This window comes from Triticum aestivum, chromosome 5D (assembly GCF_018294505.1).
Source record: "Triticum aestivum cultivar Chinese Spring chromosome 5D, IWGSC CS RefSeq v2.1, whole genome shotgun sequence".
Taxonomy (NCBI): domain Eukaryota; kingdom Viridiplantae; phylum Streptophyta; class Magnoliopsida; order Poales; family Poaceae; genus Triticum; species Triticum aestivum.
Genome location: NC_057808.1, coordinates 478850417 through 478867883, shown reverse-complemented (window position 1 = coordinate 478867883; position 17467 = coordinate 478850417). Strand labels below are relative to the sequence as shown.

General features: G+C 45.9%; 1 protein-coding gene across 4 annotated transcripts; it reads right to left on the bottom strand.

The window, feature by feature from the left end:
* Positions 1-8597: 8597 nt before the first annotated feature.
* Positions 8598-14351, bottom strand: LOC123122954 (proteasome assembly chaperone 2). 4 transcript variants are annotated; one of them, XR_006460433.1, is made up of 9 exons: positions 14162-14332; positions 13902-14067; positions 12144-12202; positions 11491-11609; positions 11168-11402; positions 10965-11088; positions 10615-10707; positions 9031-9088; positions 8598-8944 (listed from the first exon to the last, which is right to left on the bottom strand). XR_006460433.1 is itself a non-coding variant. In XM_044543338.1 (8 exons), exons 1-7 carry the CDS (start codon positions 14219-14221, stop codon positions 10628-10630), a joined length of 843 nt encoding a protein of 280 aa, XP_044399273.1. In that variant the 5' UTR covers positions 14222-14351; the 3' UTR covers positions 8598-9088; positions 10615-10627. The 4 variants fall into 4 exon arrangements, 2 of the variants coding, with proteins under 2 accessions (XP_044399273.1, XP_044399274.1); XR_006460434.1 differs by having other exon boundaries at positions 8598-8941; XM_044543338.1 differs by having other exon boundaries at positions 8598-9088; positions 14162-14351.
* Positions 14352-17467: the final 3116 nt, after the last annotated feature.

Sequence of the window (17467 nt, the reverse complement as noted above, 5' to 3'; positions counted from 1 at the left end):
GAAGACATTGACTGTCTTCAAGAGTCCATTAAAATCGCCTATTCACCCCCTCTCTAGTCGATAACTAGCACTTTCATGGTGCGTCGGCCCCCGGTCGCAACTGGGATGCTTGGCGCTGGCCGGTTGTTCGGGGTTTTTGTCTGTAAGTTGGAGCGACGGCTCCGGGGATGGTTGTAGGGTGTCGGCTCCGGTTGTTCGGGCGACAGAGCCAACGGCTCGCCTGGTATGCGGCCTTGGTGACAGTGTCCTGGACCAAGGGGTACTAACCTGGTCGGCCCATGCACCTCGGGCTGGCCTGGTGGGCCCTCATTCTACTTGAGGTGGACTCCGGAAGCCATATGCTGGAGGCGTGACCAAGACTACATCTACCGAAGACTTGACGTATACTCCAAGACTTCTCCTGCCGCCTCCACGCCTAGATAGCGACCTTGTAACACTAGATTCCCTACTTGGCGTGTATATAAGCCAAAGGGTTTAGCCCGTAGAGGGGACTTGAACACAATCGCATTCACCTAGCCCTAGAGTTAGACACATCTTACGATCTCGAGGTAGATCAACTATGTGTTCGATACATCTCCATTAATATAAACAAGAGCAGGACGTGGGGTTTTACCACCAACAAGAGGGCTCAAACCTGGGTAAACATCGTCTCCCTGTTCCTGTTGCCACCGATCCGAGATTAAGGATGGCAATTTTACCCATAGATAAGGGTACCCGCGGATACCGTACCCGCATGGGCAGGGTATGGACACAATTTTATACCCGTGGGTAGTACCCATACCCTACCCATTAAGTCATGGGTAGGGCACTTACCCATAACCTACCTGTTTATACTAACATGTGGACCTTACCCGTTGAGCTTCAACATATGCTAGTTTGTGCTAGCTGCCATTTGTGTTGGTTGATGGTTGTTTCAGATGTTTTTTATTTGTTACTTCTTGGATGTTATTTGGTGAAGTGTGTCGTGAGCTTCTGACATATATTAAAGTTGTCACCAATTGTCAAATTGAATTGAGACAATTGTCATGTACTCATTTATCTGTTATTGAGTTGAGATAAGTGTTTTTTTGTCATATGTGTTATCGATGAATGTAAAATTGTGAATAACTTGTGTACTATTTGATCTACCCGCCGGGTACGGGTATGGGTATGGGTTAAGTTTAATACCCGTGGGTACGGGTATGGGTAGGATTTTGTACCCATTGACTACACGGGTATGGGTATGGTATTGCACTACCCGCCCATACCCTACCCATTGCCATCTATATCCGAGATCCACAGCTCGGGACCCCCTACCCCGAGGTCTGCCGGATTTCACACCGACACTGGTGCTTTCATTGGCAAAGGATCGATGGCTCATCTGCAGGTCAATTGCGGCACTGGATGCGGGGATGTGTACGCCCCCAACCAACTTTTTTGTGTTCGGCAGCATGGTTTTCTGCGCCGACTCGATGGGCCATCTGGCCACCATCAAGAACTACGCCCCCGATCAGATTGTAACCTTCGGAGGCTTAGAATACACCGCGGACTCTCGCGGCGAGCTTGTCCTGTCAGGCTGGACACCCGGCCAGATTTGGGGCTCAGCGAACATCGGAGGCTCGACCTCGGAGCTGCTCCCCCTTGAGGACAACGGATCATGCCCCCCGACATCGCCGAGGACCACTGAGGGCTTCCCCTCCCCCGCCTCGTACCGCTCCGTCGCGCAGCTCCGACGTAGACCAGAGCTCGGCTTGTGAGACGACGAGGAGGAGGACATCACCGAGTCCGCGCCCCGCCGCGACAACCACGAAGCCGGCACGGCGGCACTTCCACAGGTGCTGCCGGTAGCGAGGAAGAGTAGTGCATGTTAGGTCACCGCCGCTCGTGTCCCAGAAAGGCCACCGCTCCTTCCCTCCCGTCGACGCCAAGCTTGGTGGGCTCAACATCGGTGGCCGATTAGTCATTTCGCGCTGATGTGGAGGCGGACAGCTTCAGTTCCTGGGTCACCGGAGGCGGAGGTTATGGCGATGGAGCTGGAGAACGCCGAGGCGGAACTGGAAACGGTGAAGCTTCAGTTCTCGAGGCTCATGGCCGGACACGGGGAACGGGCGCCAGCGACCATTTAGATTATATATTAATTATACCTCCAGAGCCGAACTAGCACCGCTTTGTTGTAAATGTAATGAAATTCGTCATGTTTATATGAAATCCGCCCGTTTAGATCGAATTTCGTCCAGTTGGTTCGAGTTGTAGTCAAGATGCCCTTAGGGCAACTCCAATGCACGACCCCAAATCGTCTGGCCGCGTCCGTTTTGGGGTAAACGGACACAAAACGCGGCCAAAGCTCGAGAGCAAAGGGACGAACGTTCGTTTTTCGTCCGCTTTCGACCCATTCCCGGCCCAACTTTGGGCCGCGTTTGCGTCAAAACGGACACACATGGGCGGGCGCGACGCGTGCCCACGTCCTCCCCTGGCCTGCTCGTCAGGGATACAGGTGCCCCATTTTCTCCCCCTCCCCAGTCGGCCCCCAAACCCTTCGAACCCTACCCCTCCATCGCCGTGGCTGCCATTTTCTTGGCCACCCCTGGCGGGCGCACCCCTCATCCTCCCGTCGCTTACCCCCACCCCTACGAACCCAGCCTTTGTCTCGGCCGCGTAGTTGTCCAGCTGGGCCGCCGGATTTGAGCGCATCTGGCCGCCTCATTTGTGCGCATCCCGACTGCATCCCGACGGCTGGTGGGATGTGCCTAGCCATGGATTGGCCGAGCACCGGAGCGCACAGCCCCGACGACACCTTTGCGCCGCATGCAGGCATGGACTCCGCCTCCGCTAGGATCTACCCCGCTGGAACGGCGCCGACAAACATACACCCGGTCGTCGTCCGGGGTTGGCGCTGGCGTGGCGGCTGGTCGGCTCACCGTTGCCGCTCATAAAGTGCGACGGCTGCCCGCGGTCATTTGTCGTGTTTCTACCACGCCAGAACATCCGGGTTGGGTGTTCATCAAGTGTAAAAAGACAAGGTATATGCTTGTTTTGCTTCGGTTGTGCTTCTGGATTCGGCGTAATTTCAATAGCTCTTGGCTCATATGCAACTTGCGGTGTAGGATGGATGCAAGTTTTGGTATTAGGAAGAAGAATACATCGATCTATTGATTGGGCAAAATTTGATAGATGCTCGTGCACTCCTTGCTAGAATAGAGGGTAGAGATGAGACTAGAGATGAGATTCGATGGGAAGCAACGTCTACTTCTTTAGAATGAAAGAAGAAAGAAGTATACAAGATTGAGAATCCGCAGATCAACAATGAAGGCATCGAGAAAATATTAATCCAACTTGTGGAAGCAGTTATGAAAGTTGGATTTCTTTTGAAATGCCTAATTGTGGTTCTTGTTTTCTTTGGTCTTACTATTCTAGTTAAGATTTAGTGAATGTACTACCATGTATCAAAATCTCGTTGATGAATAAATTGTGTTGGAAAAAAATGCATGTGGCCGAAATGCGGCCGGTGCATCCACAAATCTGGACACCACCCCATTGTCATCCCCAAACGGATGAAATCCGGATAAACAGACGTCCATTTGGGGTCAGTGCGTTGGAGTTGCCCTTACATCGCGACGTGAAACTGCCAATGCAGGTTTCTGATTCTAGTTACATTTTCATAAGCCTTATTTAGTGGTGTTGGCGATGAAAGCTACTACTAGTACCACATCCGTCCTAATTTATAAGTCTCCTTTGTATTTTGTGTCAAATTTTAACGAACAAAATATTAATGCATGCCACCAAAAATTATATCATTAGATTCATATTTGAACATAGTTTTTAATTATATTATTTTTTATGACATGCATTAACATTTTATTAGTTAAATTTAAACAGAATACATAGGGGACTAATAAACCAAGACGGAGGTAGTACATTGCAGTGTAGTATAAATGTAGCTTGATGGGTTGTTCTAAACTGGACTGAAAAATAAAACATTGCACAAACACATATAATATTCTAGACCGTACATGTGGCAAAAGAAAAACGTGGCACGAACCTAACAACAAACTGCGCGTTCGTTTTGCTTTGTGCGTAGACATGCTTGGGACGATGTTAAATTGCAGCAATTTTTTCTCCCTGTAGACATTATGGAAATAAAAAAGATCCGGCCTTCCCCAAGGCTTGGTTCCGACTTTCTTGGATGGGCACATGAAAAAAGTGGACAATTCTCCGTCAAAAGCGCTTATAGGCTGGCTTATGAGGAACTCCACAGTGCATCGATTAGTTCTTCGGGTACCAACTCACAAGGGGGGCGACAAATATGGAAAGCTATTTGGTCTGCACTGGGCCCACCAAAAGTCCTCTCTTTTGGTTGGAGACTAGCAACGAACAGTTTGGCAACTTGGAGTAACAAGATGAAAAGAAACATGGCAGTGAGCACCACTTGCCTGATTTGCGGTCTGGAGGAGGAAGATACCTTCCATGTCTTCTGCTCCTGCCCTAATGCGCGACAACTATGGAATGCACTGCTCGTGGATTGGTCACTACCAGCTTTACAATCCATTAGTACGACCGGGGAAGATTGGTTCTTGGTGTTTTTCTGCAATCTGAATGAAGAAATGAGAGTACGTGTCCTGCTGTTGTTTTGGAGGATGTGGTATGTTAGGAACGAGATTGTGCATTCAAAACCAGCTCCCCCAGTTGATGTGTCTAAGAGGTTTTTGAGCAGCTACCTTGACACTCTCTACTCCATTAGTGCAGACCCGTTTGATTCAATCAAAGGAAAAGCAGTCACTACCATGTGTTTCCCACATGTGGATCCAGCATGCAATAATAGGCCACAACCTGCTGATATTTTGTGGTCGCGACCTGTGATTGGCAGAAATAAATTAAATGTTGATGGTTCCTTCCTCAACAATGAAGCAGGAGCAGGTATGGTTCTGAGAGACCATGAGGGTTCGATTGTATTCAGTGCATGAAGGCAAATATTTTCATGCAATGATGCCCTGGAATCTGAACTTCTAGCCCTTCGGGAAGGTATAGCTTTGGCACTGCAGTGGTGTTCCCTGCCACTAGATATTGAAAGTGATTGTCTCGAGGCAGTCAGGATGATCAAGAGTAGTGTAGGCAACAGATCGAAGTACGCTTTTTTGGTCGAGGATATCAAAAGAAGCATGGAGGAACGGGATTCTTGTATTACTCATATTCGCTGTAGCCAAAATAAATCTAGTCACTTTATGGCAAACTTTGGGAGATCCGAACGCCGCACTGTTGTTTGGCTTGGATCAGGCCCTCCCGGCGCTTTAGAAGTTTTTGAATTTGATTGTAATCTTAAGTTTTTGGAGTAATACAAGAATTTATTCACAAAAAAATATTGCTAGAGATGGACCCTGCAATGTCAAACTTATCTTGACACGTCCACTTCATGATCCCCAATGAAGGTGCTACATGATCCTACAGTGGTAATATGAAAATACCAGCTCTGGCAGTCCGACGGTTCTGTGACCTGGATCCCCTCGACCCGAAAGCGACCTTGACAGTATCGAGCATAATGCAGGTAGTTAGCGACGATTCTGTTACGATGTTAACAGCACACCCTGTTATTGCCCTCAAAGAACATTCTGCCTAACATCTTTTGCAATTTGTTAATTATTAGTTTCATATATCATATCTCCACCATGGAAAAACATTATGACAAAAAGTAATTTTGATACAATGGCAACTTCGTTAAATCTCCGAAAGAAGCCAAGTAAGGGGGTGTTTGGTTGCAAGGGACTAGACTTTTTTTAGTCCCAGGAACTAAAGAAAAAAAAACCTCCAGTAGAGTCTTTTTCTAGTCCCTTAAAAAAAGTCCTTCCTGTTTGGTTACATAGGGACATACCTCCTATTTGGTAACAGGGCCTAAACTAGATAGTGATGATTTTGATAGTACAGTACAGTGGCAACTTCATACTCCCTCTGTTCCAGTTCAAATTTTGAACTAAAACCACGACGAGTAATTTGGAACGGAAGGAGTAGATCACAAGGTGGTCAACGGGTTAAATTTGATGCACGCATTCATAGCGATGGCTTGAATAGGCAATTGGATCGGTGAACCGAAGGTAGTCCGCCCAAAACCGTCCCAAGCCGAAATGATGGCGCGACCTATCTCAAACCGCGGCGAAAGAAAAAACATGGCGCAAACCTCTGATAACAAACACGCTCGTAGGACAACATATAGATAGACGCTTCAAAGCAGGGAAAACCTAGGGCATCCACCTCATGATCCCCAACGACGACGGTCCTAGGTTGATCCTACGGCACAGCGGTGTGGAGCATAATGCAGGTGGTTACGGTTAACAGCCGATCCCCAACATATAGATAGACGCTTCAAAGCAGGGAAAACCTAGGGCATCCACCTCATGATCCCCAACATCTTTCGGAATTTGTTAAGTATTAGGTCCGAACCTCGTACCCTCGTCTCAAGGGAAAACGTTGTGCCTAACAGCCGATCCTCCCTTGTTGGGCTCGGCAGCTTGTCAACGGCCAGAAGGGGAAGCCACGGAGAACGACCGCAGCCCAAATCTAATCGCATATGTGTGCCTAGAGTTAGAAGGGCGTGTGATCATCTTGTTTACCAGTTGCCCGCCAACGGACAGCTAGCGAGCAAATGGGGCACCCTACGAAACGGCCTCGCCTGCAGAACGAACTTTTGGCGCCTACTTTCGCATAAAGCGGGAGCGCACTAACCCGAACGATTAAGGAAAACGTTTAAATTAAGCCGGATGAAAACTCTCCCCCATAAGCCGCTCTCCCTGTGCACCACGCGTCGTTGTGGCCCCGCCCAACGCTCCAATCACCTCCACCTTATCTTCTCCCAGGAAGCATATCCTCCACTGGATTCTTTCTATTTCCCTTCTCTCGGTCGTCAACCTGCAGAGGAAAAGCAAGCAGCAACACCGCATCGGAGGATGCGACGCCCGTCGGCACGTCGTCTGATTCATCCTCGGCTGCAATAGAGCTCCGCTGTGGCTGCATTGAAGCGCCACCGGAGCTACATGGTACCTTCCGCCGCCGTTGTCACGCGCTGCGTCGCAACTTTCACCATCGCCGGCGCTGCAATGGAGGGTCCTCGGAGCTCCGCTGCGGCTGCAATGGAGCTTCGCCGCGGCTGCAATGGAGCACCGTCAGGTCATCGGAGCTCCGCCATGGCTGCAATGGAGCACCGTCGCGGCTTCAATGGAGCTTCACCGTGGCTGCATTGGAGCACCGTCGGGGTCGTCGGAGCTCCGCCGCGGCTTCAATGGAGCTTCACCGCAGCTACAATGGAGCACCGTCGGGGTCGTCGGAGCGCCGCCGCGGCTTCAATGGAGCTTCGTCGCGGCTGCAATGGAGCACCGTCGGGGTCGTCGGAGCTCCGTCGCGGCTTCAATGGAACTTCACCGTGGCTGCAATGGAGCACCGTCGGGGTCACTGGAGCTTCGCCCAGGATGTTGTCGGTGTTGCTTTGAAGCTTTTTTTGCAGCCCTCGGTGCTACCGTGGTGCAGCCCCCGGTGAGTCTTGGCGCTGCGATACAGTGGGTCGCCGGCGGCTCTTTTTGGAGCTATGATGCAGTATCTCCGGCGGCTCCGGTGCTACGAGGTCGCCGGCACAAGTGCCATCCGTTGCTTTTGCTACACCATCGCTGTGTTCAGAGGAGGCGTGGTGTGGATTGACGACGGATTGTTGCATCTTCACTGCAGAGGAGGACGCGGCCAGGATGGGCTGCGATCGAACATCACCAGCGCCGGATCGGACGGCTGGTTAGGTGGATGATTTCCTAGGAAATCATCCGACTTATTCCTAGCAGCGGCCAACGACTAAACGCTTTTCCTCCTCCTAAAAAAGGCGGCTTCCATGTCATAAGGCTTTTAGGCCTTGTACAATAGTAGATGTTTAGGGAGGTGCTTATAAAAAAATAAACCATGGTTTACTGACGCATCAGTGTCTATTTCTACAGGAGAGATGCCTAATTAAACATCTATCCTTTATAAATAAGTACCGATGCTTTGAAGAAACACTGGTTTATTTCTCTAAGCACCTCCCCTAAGCATCTTGCATTGTATAAGACCTTACTGTCCGTGCCGTCTGCTTCATCTACTGTTGTGGCCTTAGGGCCATAAAGGTGTGGTGGACCCGAGCCCTTGCTGACGAGGGGCTTCTGCTCCCTACGCACCGTCGAAGGGTGTGTGAAGGTGTGTCTCCGATGTATCGGCCGGTGTTGCTCAGCCTCCGTTCGTTATCCCTTCGACCTATCTTTTTCTTCATCGACAACGATTGTTGTTCTCGTGCGATGATCATGAGGCCTCAGCACGACGACTTCTCGACTCTTTACTACAACAAGATTTGCCCAGCCTCGATGAGAGAGGCGATGATGGCGATGCCTCTACGGCTCCATTGATTGCAGGCGTCACTAGTTGGTCTATGAACTTGCATTATTGCAGTTTTCGGAGAGGTAAAAATGGTGTTGCCGTTTCGACTAGGGTGGATGTTGAAACATAGCGTTAAAATTTTAGACATTCATCTGGGATCCTTGGGAAGAGGATTAAATTGGCCCTTGCGAATAACTTGACGCACCATCTCCCTTCAACCTTGTAGCAAAAGGAAGGAAAATCCATGGACTGAAAGTTTTATCAAGAAAAAAAAAAGCATCTCATCAGTGAACGAAGGCAGATGGTGCAATCTTTTTAAAATAAAAAGGAATAAATCTACTCCGTCCCATAATATAAAACGTTATTACATCCGACGGACGGAGTATTCCACTTAGACACGGGGAATAGCCGCAAATCAGAGCCTGGAATCCCACATAATAACTTGATTAAGATTGGTGGTGTTACTACATGGCAATTAGTTGCTGCGGGTTGAATGACCAAGACGGATACGACTTTGAAAGGACACATAAATTCCAGGTTCCAAGCTCCACGATGCCTTCAGTTCTAAACGGAAGTTGAAAATAGTTTGCTGCTGCACAAAAGAGGGTAGGAGACTCACCATCCTGGGGATTTCTATTACACAACATAAAGTTAATATCTTCTAGCAAAAACAAAAACCTGAAGCTAATATCCTTCCTCATTCTTGATAAAGCGCTGTCCATGATTGCAACCTCACCTGTCAAATCGTGGGAAAAAGGAACGTCACGAACCACCCCGAAAATGCAAGATACAACTGATTGAAATCAGGGTTCACAGACTGAAGTGCGAGAAAACAGAAATTTAGGAGGTTAAAGTTTTACCGTAAGCTTACTAAGTATATATAGTACATAGGTTTACTATATAAAGGTATCCAACCTTGGGATACAATTTCAGCAAGACCGCTCAAGTTTTTTTTTTAACTGTAGGCTTCGGTGACGTACAAGGAAAAAAAGACAAGTACTCGACAAGTAATTTGGAACGGAGGGAGTATATCACATTGCACCATGGTCCAAAATCTTTGCTGTCTAGATCCAACTGTGGCCTTTGTTTAATACCATGGGTCACAGGGAATAATGTGCTATGGCAACATGGCAGCTGACAATGGTACGACAGTATTAATAAGAAACAAGAGCTTTAAAGAAATCCATCAATAAACTGGAGTTATTATCGCTAGGTGGTTGATGTTGGTTAGCACTTATTACCAATTTGTGCGACTCATTACTTCATATACTTTGCACGTGGTCAATGGTACTAATAGATGATAATCTGCTGAGGACCAGTTTTATTCTACTAGACCCCGAGAAAAAAAGTAAGAAAAAGATTTCCTGCTAACTTATTCCGTTATGTTTCAGCAAAAGGGAAACGGAAAACTTGGTCAGATCTCCAAATACAAAATATTTCTCCATGACATAACTAACTTGGCATACTAGTAGGCACAGGTCTACTAGCACGCGCTTGGTAGATACTAGTAGGCACAGGTCTACCAAGAGCTCATCAAACTTGTTAAGAGTGAGACAGATGCTCGTTATGGTTCATTCAAGCGATCATTCTCCTGGTAATGGTTCACGACATGCCTCTGAGGTTGCAACCGATCTCCATCAAACTAGGTTCGGTATTCGTATTAACAAAGTCCACCACTGGACTGAAGTGGAGCGGTAACTGGGAGGATCATGTATTTCTTATGAGTAGCATTGTTATTTAAATAGACGGGCAGAACAAGCTTCCTAGTATATTGTATTCTGTGACCAAGGACTCCTTGCTAAGTACAATATCTGGGTAAAAAAAATTCTTATAAAGCAGAAGACCTAGCAACGACGATTCCAACATAAGAAAAAGCAGAATAATATCATTAAAAATGAAAAATATGATAATTTGTAACAAGAAATATCCTTTCACACAAAACAATAAAAATAAATAAAGCTAAAGAACAAAAAATCCAGAGCGTGAATGTAGCGAAAATGTTTACAAATTACTGGGCGCAACACTGCCATACTCGATATGAGATTAACTTTCAAGGGATCTAAGTTTAGTCATGTCCACAGAGAAGCGAACAAGGCAGCACACACCCATTTGTGCATGTCATTCCCTTAAACTGAGTGTCCCTGTATTATGCTTTGATGCTATCCCTAGTTTCCAGAACGAGGTTGTTCATTCAGAAACTGTTTTGCTTTGGAATAAAAATAGCTGAAAGCGAGATTCAGAAAATATATGCGATTGACTTACTAGGTCAGTCAGTCTAGAAAATAGACATATCAGGAGGTGGTCCATAAATTGATTTCCATGACAAGGGAATAGTCCATCCATTTGACCCATTTCCTGTAAATTGATAGAACCACTTGTTTACACAGAAAACCCAACAATTCACTTTAATAACTGAATAATGAGGACTGACATTCCTAAAGGAGTATACCCATAAAAACAAGTACTGTAAACCAGAGCAGTTGTTGCAAGAGAAGTTAGGCACTTCGAGACAAATGAATAAACATAACTATATGTTTGTAATTAGTGGGTTCACTCCAGAGTAAAAGGGAGAAAAAAAGGGAAAAAGTGCTCAAGGTGATATAGAGCTATACCGTGGAATTGTTCAGGGTCTTGACCTCGAAGTTTGCATACTGCTTCTGCTAAGTGGAAAGATTCTGGCATATTGTCCCCTTCTGAACAGTAACATAATACACAGCTAACTTTCAAACCTTTGGCCTATCATAACACAGGGAGATGTTTTAACAGCAACTTCAAATGAAAAAAAAAACTTTAGAGCTGAAATAAAATCAGATACCTTGCAGGCAAAGAATAGAGCTGCAAATGGCAAGGTCGCGTAGTAATCACTTGCGGTCATCTCTTCAGGATCATCAGCCATATCTTCTGAAAGAACACCACCCTCAATTAGACTAGCAAGACATTTCCACAGTCGTTGAGATGGATCATATTCCTCAAGTTTCTTCCACCCTAGTTTCTCACATTCTGGATCAGAACCATCCTCATTGCAGCTTGAAAGGTAATACAGCATATCACTGCATGATGAAACGTGTTAATGGCCCTATCTTGAAAGAACACACAAATCCAAAATATGGAATCTTTGTAGCAAAATATTTCAAATACCTGGATGCATCAATTACTCTTCTCTTGCCAGAATCTAAACTTGAAAGAATAACAACATGGTCCTTCCCAATGCTACTGATGAAATTAGCAACATTTTTGGCAAACGAAACCATCATCCCCTGCAGTTGTAATAAGAAATCAAAGTGGCCATATTATATTCACCGGTTATAAATTCTGATTTCTCAGATTGAACTTCACAACAATTTCAACACGAACTTGTTTTCCCATAATTTCTTCTATAAAGGAATTTCTTTGATACAAGTGATCGTACAATCATATCTCTAGTCAGGAACCCTAGGATTCACTATCTAATTAAGAAGTTACAAGGAAATTATAATGTTTTCTTCAACAAAACCATATTACATAAAGTCCACAATGCAAAGAACCGCATCAAGACACTTCTTTTACATTACTGAAAGAAGCACCACCCGACGAAGCTCTCAAAATAGATATATTGACAATATATGAAGACCCCTTATCACCACAAAAAGAGATTCAGGCACATAAACTCATATGGGCAGTACCTGTGTAAAACAATATATATATACCTAAGTAACACCCGCATATTGAAAAACATAAAGATACCGCTACATATTCTTGAATTAAGCATTATATCAATATGCCAGCATGCGGCAAAAGAGTTGACAACATACCGTAATAACTGGAGATCTTTGTTGAATGAAAGCCAGCCCGTGAGACGGTGATTCGTATTCTGCATGCAAAAATGAGAAAGCAGGTGAGTCTTGCATGCCGTACCCATATTTCACTTAAGGTAGAGACATATTCCAAAACCAGCTCAATATTTGTGTATTTATCATTTGTATCTCTCTCTCGGAAGAAACAATGTAGGGCATCAAACAATTGGTGTAGCAGATACAGACATACAGTACAGATAGCATCGCAATGCATTTCATCAAACAGTGGCAGGCGTAGCAGACAGAGTTAGTGTGGCACCGAAACACATTGCATCAAACAGTGGTGTGAATAGCAGACAGAATACACGCACCATAAGCGCATTTCCTCAAACAGATGGTGTGCACAGACCACAGAACAAAGGCCAACGGTGCAAGCAACTAAGCAGCACCACTAATACAAATCATCCAACAATTGGCGAGCACAGCACAGGAGGATGAAGTTTTCAGGATTCGAGAGGCCCAACCTTCGAGATTATAATAGCAGTTTTTCAAATGAAAGACAATAAAACTCCTGGGCCAGATGGTTTTCCTGCTGATTTTTATCAGCATCATTGGCACTTGTCGGTAATGATTTATTATTCATGTTTAATGAGTTTTATCATGGTAGGTTAGGACTTGCTAGATTTAATTATGGGGTTTTGACTTTATTGCCAAAAGTGTTGGAGCTGACACCAACAATACATACCTATATGCTTATCTGATGTTTTGTTTAAGATCCTTACAAAAGTACTGAACAATGAAGCTGCAGATGTTCCTGAGAAAATAATTGTCCAGTACAGACAGCTTTTATTAAGGGTGGGTTCATTTTACATGATGTATAAGTATACTGCATAAGGTTTTAAAATGAAATTCATAGAAGAAAATGAGATGTTAGCTTTTTAGTGAATATTGAAAAAGCTTATGACAAAATTAACTGATCTTTTTTTAAGTTTGTACTAGTTAAGAGAGGATTCCCTGGGAAATATATAAAATAGGTCATGCAAACGGGTGTCATACTAGGCTGAATTGCAGAGAGGAAGAAAGAAACAGGTATTACAATATGCGGCACTGCTGCTTTCTAAGGTGGCCATGGAGTTATACAATCGAGGCAGAGGCTGGGGAACAACAACTCTCAGGATTGGCATGGGGTCATCCTGAAGATGGTGGTCGTGTGGGCCTCATTTTGCAGATCTATGCTATGTTTCACGCGATCAGTAACTATCTTTGGATGGTTCTGTCCTGTTTCTTGAGAAGTTACAACCTAGTACTCTGCAACAACATAGGCTGCTCGATGGGGTATATAGCCCTGGAGCTGAATAGGTGACCGACGGCGGCACCTAGAGTGTTGTGTGCGCCTGTAAGTTCTAAACTGCTGTTGTCTTATCGGTTTTCTGAAACGGAAATCGGGAGTGAATAGCTCCTTAACTCAGAAAAAATAAATCAAAAAGAGGCAGGCGTAGCAGACAGTGTACCCACGGCACCGAAACGCAGTTAATCAAACAGTGACGGGCATAGCAGGCAGAGTACACACGCAGCGCCGTAAACACATTTCATCAAACAGCAGCGTGCACAGCAGACAGAGCACACGCAGCACCGCATTTCATCAAACAGATGGTATGCACAAAATAAAGGCCAACGGTGCAAGCAACTAAATAGCAGCACCACTAACACAATCCATCAAACAATCGGCCAGCACAGCACAGGGGGGACAAAGGGTCGGGATTCGAGAGGCCCAACCTTCGAGCGCGAGCGCGAGGTCGCCGACGGCGTCCGGTCCGAAGGCGTCGTTGCCGATGCAGGGCAGCACGGAGGGCTCGTCGAGGTACGCCACGCGCCTCGCCTTCGCCGAAGGTATCAGCAGGTCCACGGCGAGCTGCCCCACGTTGCCGATCGAAAGCGCGGGCTGCACGCGGCCGAAGGAGCGGATCAGCAACGTCAGAAACCAGAAGGAGCTACCATTAGCAAAGATAGATTTCAGCGGAAATTGACATCCAAACCATGACAAGCGTGGAGCAGGAGGGCGAGAACTTCTCGCCGTCGACGAGGGCGAATTCCATCGCGGCGGGGGCTGGATCGGCGGCTGCCGCGGTCGGGTCCGAGGGTTCAGCTTGCGCCGGAAGTTGAGGAACTAGCGAGACGAGAGTCTGAGGAACAGAGCGGAGTAGCAGAACGCAGCCCTTGGCTGACTCGTTTTGGGCCGAGTCTTCTGAGTCTAGTGGGTCGTGGACTTGTACGTTCCCAGGCTGCTGGACTACACAAAGAAAATTGTGAGAACTTGCGAGAGTAGCCCAGCCCACGACCCTCCTAACCGAGGAACTGTGCCGCATTTATGTCTCAAAAAAAAAAACTGTGCCGCATTTTTTTCACGAATACGCAAGAGCTTTGCCTATCCGAGAAAGGCGTTTTGCCTCCCGGGAGCGGGCGCTAGTAAACAAAAATATATGGTAAATATTTTTAAAACATTCTGATTTTTTTTTGTAGATGTTCGTATTAGTGTCGCAAGCATCCTTAAAAAAATTCATGCGAAACGAAGCAGCGGTGTTTTGCCGGTGAAAAAAACAAATTTCGGGTGGCATTTTGGGGTAACATTTGGTGTTTTTTCTTTTGCAAAGGCCAAAATGTTTAATCTTTTTGCCTACAAATTTGTATGTAGCATTGGATGTGACAAAGAACACATAGAATTTTTGTTGGAACTTTTTTGACATTTCAAAAAATATTTTCGCGCGCTTCCGGGAGCACCAACGGATTTCCGTTGTCTATCTTTGCATTGACTAGGTAATTGCCCGTGCGTTGCAACGGGAGCATAAAATTAAACGGACAAGGAGCATAAAATTCTAGTGGTCCAACACTAATCATGTCAAATTTATACATATTATTCTTGTTTTTCTTATTTATTTTCTTCTTCCTTTTCTTTTTTTTTCTCCTTCATCAAATTATCTCCTCCTTCCCAGACCAAGATTTCCACCACCCTCAATTGCACATCTGGCGATTGTTTTTTGGGGTTGCATCTGGCAATATAATGCGTAGATTGATTGTGCTTTATTTGGACGGGGTGTTTGGCAGCCATGGAAAAAATGTATATATACAAATTGATTAAAGCAATATAATATTTCGGGATGATGAAAAAAACTATTTTGTATTTCAGACTCACTGTCCATCTGGTTTTAACTAATATACAAGAAGAACAAGCCAACAACAGATGTTTTGATCGGCAAGCCTGTTACTATGTTTTAGTGTATGCCAATATGTGCTCCATCTTTTAAGATAAAGACCAAGTGACGAAACAATGGTGGTTATTTCAAGAAAATAACACATTCTCAAGATACCACCTGGTATCATTAGCAGGTACAACTTTTAGTGTCACAAATGCAACACCAACATACCGCTTCCAAGTTCCAACGTAATAAAAGGACACGTCCATACAAAAAAAGTTAAAGTAACACAGTGTCTATTTGCCATCAGAACTATTGGATATGGGATAAAAATGGTGTTGAAAACATGCAGTCCCCATTGAAGATAAGAAACGACCGCAATGAGATTACAGCCAGACTTTGAATCTCTTACCTTCAAAACCTGTAGAAATTGATGCTAATCAAATAGTAATCAGTGCTATACCCATGTAATATACTCAGGTGATTGTGTTAGTGCTTGGTACTATTGTTTTCGGCAATACCACACTAATCTATAGTAATTAGTGCTGAACCTGGAGTATGGAGATAACCCATTGACTACTGGCTTCACCCCTGCCTTAGTGCTTAGTACAATTATCTTCGGCAAAGGATTAAGTTTGTTTTTGCACATGTGGCAGAGCAGCTAGCAGCTGTTGCCTTTACCTGCACGAAACATTAGACTGGGTACAGAACCTTGTTTTATAAATATAACACAACTATTATCTCACATCAAAATCTTACCTGTACTGGAATCTTACAACAGATGTTTACATTTACTTTCTGAAGAACAAGAAGCTACTACTATTTTTACATTATACTGGGCGAGCACATTGGGAGAGTGCCATGTATCATTGTTTTTCCTACTGCAGTGTAGCTTGTTTGACTGCTCTTTTGATGGCCCTGTTCAGTGCGAGAAGAGGCACATCTGACGCCTACCCAAAAAATAGAACTAAGAAATGACTATAAGGAGATGGGAAAAGAGATCAAAGAACGAATAGTCAAAGAGAACCTTACCTCGAAAGGATCTTCATCAGGTTTTTCATTTCAGATATAGACAACAAGTACATCTTCACCCGCACTTAATCCAAGCAATCTCTATTGTTCAAGCAAACAAATCCACAGCTTGCCCCTGATTCTAGTCAATCGCCACTTCATAAGAGTTTCAATAATCTGCATTGAAAAAGTCAATTGAATTAAAAATAGTGTAAGTAACCAACATTCAGGCTGGTGCGTCACGAGAGGAGGAGGCGGCTGGTCTCCTTGGCCCAAGGCGGTGGAGGAAAGACCTGTTGCCGCAGGCGGCGGAGCTGGAGTCTACCTGTCCTGAGGCTGCCACGCCGGCGAGGACAGGGGCGAGCGCAGCCGTGGGATTCGAGAGGCCACCGCGCGTGGGCGAGGAGGGCGTCTGGTGGCGTGCTGGCGGGGTGTGGGGAGGGGTCCAGACGGTGATGGCGGACCAGAGGTCGGCGGCGACGAGGTCCAACAGAGAAGGGCGAGGTGCGGCAGAGGAGACGAGGGGTGGGCTGTTGCTGGCGGCGACGCAAACCTAGCGCGCCTGATCGTTGCGATGGGAGCAGAACGTGCGAGGGACATGTGGGCTGGCGCGGTTTTGCTGGGCTTGGCCCATGTGCACGCCGAAGAGGAGCGGAATGCTCGACGAAAGGCGGACGAAGGAGGACCGACGTAAGACGGGAAACGGAACCTTACTGTTCTTTTAGGTAGTAGAGATAGCTAGAAAAAGAATAACAGTGGAATGTTAGATCACCACATGCACAGTGGATGGTGCGGCTACTAACATGAGTAGAACAAAAAGAGGGGTTGAGCCGTGTCGTGCTGCTAAATCTGACAATAAGGTAGGAGTATGAATGGAGCTTGATCTACCGAGACACAACGGGGAACACAACAACGTATACAAGTTCGGCGCCCTCGCCGATGGAGGTAAAAATCCTAGTCATGTCTCTTTAAAGAGTTGCTCTTGTGTACAAATGTTGGATTACAGGGATTGCAAACCATTTGCTAGGTACCCCTGGGCAGGCTTATATAGAGTGCGCCATCGTCGGGGTCCCTTCAGCTAGCTACTAATGACTAAAATTGATTGCATGCAATAAACAACCCGTCGTGGGTAGTGACGGA

Excerpts from the sequence above, each read along its gene's own strand:
- LOC123122954 (XM_044543338.1), bottom strand. The coding sequence starts at position 14,221 with ATGGAATTCGCCCTCGTCGACGGCGAGAAGTTCTCGCCCTCCTGCTCC. Across the intron at positions 14,068-14,161 it reads CCTGCTCCACGCTTGTCATG|CCCGCGCTTTCGATCGGCAA; the intron begins GTTTGGATGTCA and ends GGCCGCGTGCAG. Across the intron at positions 12,203-13,901 it reads CCTCGCGCTCGCGCTCGAAG|AATACGAATCACCGTCTCAC; the intron begins GTTGGGCCTCTC and ends TTTTGCATGCAG.